Source organism: Eimeria tenella, genomic scaffold (assembly GCF_000499545.2).
Source record: "Eimeria tenella Houghton genomic scaffold, Eth_scaff10, whole genome shotgun sequence".
NCBI classification, from domain to species: domain Eukaryota; phylum Apicomplexa; class Conoidasida; order Eucoccidiorida; family Eimeriidae; genus Eimeria; species Eimeria tenella.
The window spans coordinates 16,909-21,182 of NW_013541458.1; the positions used below are offsets into that span (position 1 = coordinate 16,909).

A 4,274-nucleotide genomic window follows, 5' to 3' on the forward strand; every position below is an offset into this window, starting at 1 on the left:
CGGGGCCCCCCCGGGGGCCCCCCCACAGCCCTAATGCCCCTGTGGGAGGGTACTGGAGACCCGCTAGACCCTCTGGCCCTCTCGCAAGCTGCAGAGGGCCTCGGGGGGCCCCCCTCGGGGGGGCCCCCGGGGGCCCCCCGGGGGGCCCCCTTGTTGTGGAGAGCTGCCTTAATGTGTACCTGGAAGCTGTGAGCTGCCTGGTGCTTTCTGCTGCTGCTGCTGCTAAGGCGCTGCAGCGGCTTAACTGCTGCTGGCATTTAATTAGAAGTGCTGTGGGGGCCTCAGCAGCAGCAGCGCAGCAGCTGAGGGCCCTCTGCCGCAAAGCAGCACAAAAAGCTGCCAGCAGGAGCCGCAGCAGGCAGGCGGAGCAGCAGCAGCAGCAGCAGCAGCAGCAGCAGCAAGCTGCAGCAGCAAACCCGGAGGTAAGACTCTTTTTAACTATTCAAGTGAAATTGTTTAATGTATTTAATTCAATTATTTAAAATAAAACAAATTGTTTATAATATTATTTATTCTTGTTTTTAAATTAATTTTATTTTCTTTTGCTTCTCCATATCTGCATGCGCCCTTATATACCAAATCCAGCTAGCTGCAGCGCAGAAGCAGGGAAGCAGCAGCAGCAGCAGCAGCAGCTGCAGCAGCAGTTGTAGCAGCAGCTGCAGCAGCAGCTGCACCAGCAGCTGCACCAGCAGCTGCAGCAGCAGTTGCAGCAGCAGCTGCTGCAGCAGATGCAGCAGCGGCGGCGGTGCAGCTCTTTAAGCGCATGCGTTGGGGCGTCGTTTTCAGCCCTCCAGAAGCTGTGCGAGGGTTTAGGGTTTAGGGTTTAGGGTTTAGGGTTTGCGTGTTCAGGAAAGCGCTTCTGCGCTAAAAGCCACAATTGAAGAACTCCTCCAAAAGATTGCAACTGCGCGCGGCGAGTCCCTGGAAGAAAGCGTAAGAGACCTAGGGTTTAGGGTTTAGGGTTTAGGGTTTGGGCCTGTGGCTCCCTCTGGCAAAACCCTGAGCGGTTGCAGTGGGAGCAGCAGACGGGCCCAGGATTCCTTGCGCAGCTTACCAAACTAGGGTTTAGGGTTTGGGGTGTAGGGTTTGGAGTTGAGGGTTTAGGGTTTAGGGTTTGGGGTTTGCAGGAAATGGCCTTGGCGGACGAGGGGCTGGAGAATCTGCTCGAAATTGAGGGCCCCAGCGAAGCCCTTCAGAAAGAAAAGAAAGCAGCAGCAGCAGCAGCAACAGCAGCAGCAGCATCGCGCTCAGACTCTGCAGCTGACACAACTCAGCAGCAGCAGCAGCAGCAGCAGCAGCAAACCAGCAGCACTTCTAAGAGGAAAAGAGACGCACGAACAAACGGCGAAGCCGTAGCGGAAAGCCGCAGCCACAAAAATCAAAAAGTCCACAAAAAAAGAAAATAAAGCAGCAGCAGCAGCAACAGCAGCTGCTGCTCCTGCTGCTGCTCCAGTTCCTGTTGCTGCAGCTGCTGCAGCAGCTGCTGCAGCTCCCACTGCCGCCGGTGTATACTTCCCTCGGGAAGCGCAGCGAGCTCAACGGCTTCTGCACCCTTTCTGTCGCTAGGGTTTAGGGTTTAGGGTTTAGGGTTTAGGACATAGCTTTGGGCTCGGGCCCCGGGCCGCTGGGGTGTACGTACACCCCAGGGCGTGCCGCCCGCCGCATTTGCTGCAGCTTAGTTGCTGCTGCTTATTTGCTGCTGCTTCTTTGCTGCAACTTCTTTGCTGCAGCTCACTTGCCACAGCTTACTTGCTGCAGCTTACTTGCTGCTGCTTATTTGCCGCAGCTTATTTGCTGCACCTATTTGCTGCAGCATATTTGCTGCCCATATTTGCTGATTTGCTGCAGCATCTCTGCTGCAGCTTCTTTGCTGCAGCCAACTTGCTGCAGCCAATTTGCTGCAGCAGAGATGCTGCAGCACATCAGCAATCCTTTGCTGCAGCTAACTTGCTGCAGCTAATTTGCTGCAGCACACTTGCTGCTGCTCCACTTAGCCTCATTCTGCAGCGACTTGCCGCGCAGCCGAGGGTTTAGGGTTTAGGGTTTAGGGTTTCGCCTGCGGAGCCGCTCTGCAGCAGCAGCAGGAGCTGTTCTGTAAATATTCAAAAGCCCCAAAGCAATCAGCAGCAGCCCGAAGCTGGCGAGGATTGCTTCTGCTGCTAAAGTGCCTTTGTGGCGTTTCGCGTGCTGCTGCAGCTGCTGCAGCAGCGACGGCTCCTGCTGCTGCTGCTGCTGCTGCTCGGCCCGCAGCAGCAAATCCACGCCCCGAGCAGCAACTCCCAGCAAAGGACTCAGCAGCCCCAAAACATCTAACCCCAGCCTTTTTAAGTCTTTTAATTCATCAGACTCTGCTGCGGGGGCCCCCCGGGGGCCCCCCCGGGGGGCCCCCCCGGGGGGCCCCCGGGGGGCCCCCAGGGCCCTCAGGGTCACTGCGGAAAACAGCAAACTGCTCAGACACAGCAGCAGCAGCCCCAGCAGCAGCCGCCGCTGCCCCCGCACTGCAGCAACACGCCGCGGCGGATCGTCTGCTGCAGCAGCAGCAGCAGCAGCAGGGGGGAAGGCACCCGCAGCAGCAGCAGCAGGGGGGAAGAGGCCCGCAGCAGCAGCATCCACGCGCAACGGGAAGTCCAGAGGCAACTCAGCAGCAGCAGCAGCAGCAGCAGCAGCAGATGTGGGGCCCCCTGCTGCTGCTGAGAAGCTTGCTGCTGGGGCGAAGGACCCGAAGCTGCTGGGCGCAGCACTGGGCCAGCTCGAGAAGGTGGGGTCAAAGAGGGGCCCCTGCTGCAGCAGCCTGCTGCTGCTGCTGCTGCTGCTGCTGCTGCGTTGTCTGTAGCTGCTGGCAGCGCCGCGCTGCCACTGGGGGGCCCACTGCGTGGCTTGTAACTGCGGGGCTTCGCCTTGAGTCCAGTAGAGCCCGAGGGCCGTGTTATCTGCTGCTGCTGCTGCTGCTGCTGCTGTTTGTGGCTCGAGCCACGCGGCGAGCTGCAGCAGGAGCAGCAGCAGCGGCGGCGCGGCCGCAGGCCGGCGTCGCTGCAGCAGGCTGCCGCTGCTGCAGCAGCAAGAGACGCAGCAGAGGCGCTGCATCTGCAGCAAAAGGAAGGAGAGAAGCGGGGCAGCAGGTTGGCGGGCGTGCTGCTGCTGCTGCTGCAGCGCGTCTCATTGAAGCTGCAGCAGCAGCAGCAGCAGCCGCATCGCGTTCAGGGGTCCTTCAGGGCTCTTTCTGCGCGAAATAAAGTTTTAATTATTTCTAAAATGCATTGACTAAAGCCCCAAAGCTGCAAGTTGCATGCAAATCGAGGCGCAGCAGGTGAACTTAGGCGCTGCTCGATACAGGAGGCGATCGTGGCTCTGCAGCCCCGCAGCAGCAGCAGCAGCAGCTGCTGCTGTCTGTTTCTTGCTTTTACCTCGAATTTTCTTCTTGTTTGTGTAGTTTTGTGTTTTGTGTCGCTTCTTGCTTGCTGCAGCTTTCTCTTTCAGCAGCAGCAGCGGCTCGAGGGCAGTTCGGCAGCCCATGACGCAGCGCAGCGGCAGCAGCAGCAGCAGCAGCTGCTGCCTCTGTTAAGCCTGCTGAACTGCCGGGATTCTGCTTCCTGGGCAGCAGAGGTATTCATTTCAACAGCTGCGGAGCGGTCTGCTGCTGCTGCTGCTGCTGCTGCTGCAGGGGATCCGTTGAGTTGCGCGCTCCCCGTCGGGCGGTTGCCTGTTCGGCTGCTGTTCCCGCAGCAGCTAGGCGGGTGAGCTGCTGCTGCTGCTGCTGCGCTGCTGCTGCTGCTGGGTGGTTTCGAGGGTTTGCTGCTGGGTCTGGAGGGCAGTTGGAGTCGCTGCGTGTCCGGCAGCAGCAGCAGCAGCAGCAGCAGCAGCAGCGGCGGCGTCGCGTGCGCGGTGGAGCGTCGGTGGGAGCTCGAGCTGCTGCGTGTCGGCGGAGAGTGAGCTGCTGCTGCTGCTGCTAGTGCTGCTGCTGCTGCTGCTAGTGCTGCTGCTGCTGCTGCACGTGGGGGGCGGCTGGAGGGCGATGAGGGTGAGCCTTGGCGGCGGCCGGGGTGGCTGCTGCGGCCGTCGCCGCCGCAGCAGCAGCTGGCTGCTGCCCGCGGCCCTAGCAGCGCTCGCTGCAGCAGCAGCAGCAGCAGCAGCAGCAGCGGAGGGGGCAGCAGCAGCAGCGGCGTCCCCGGAGGTGTGGGAGCCTGCGGAGCCCCCGCCGCCGGCGCGCGCGCCCCCCGCGCCCCCCGCGCCCCCCCCCCCCCCCCCCCACCCCGCAGCACCCCCCCCACCCGCCC

The 4,274-nt window shown here is 61.2% G+C and overlaps 2 protein-coding genes across 2 annotated transcripts in view; one reads left to right on the top strand and one right to left on the bottom strand.

Annotated features, from left to right (window-relative positions):
• Positions 1–1,406, top strand: part of ETH_00012855 (Condensin subunit, related) — a gene marked incomplete at both ends in the record, with an annotated part of 7,268 nt that extends 5,862 nt beyond the window's left edge. Inside the window, 3 exons of the mRNA XM_013372497.1 lie at positions 266–422; positions 850–933; positions 1,128–1,406. Coding sequence (XP_013227951.1) covers positions 266–422; positions 850–933; positions 1,128–1,406 — 520 coding nt within the window. The remainder of the gene's footprint in view (positions 1–265; positions 423–849; positions 934–1,127) is intronic.
• Positions 1,407–2,037: 631 nt separating this feature from the next.
• Positions 2,038–3,084, bottom strand: ETH_00012860 (uncharacterized protein; the record flags this gene model as incomplete). The annotated part of the gene is made up of 1 exon (XM_013372498.1): positions 2,038–3,084. The coding sequence occupies one exon, from the start codon at positions 3,082–3,084 to the stop codon at positions 2,038–2,040; it is 1,047 nt and encodes a 348-aa protein (XP_013227952.1).
• Positions 3,085–4,274: the final 1,190 nt, after the last annotated feature.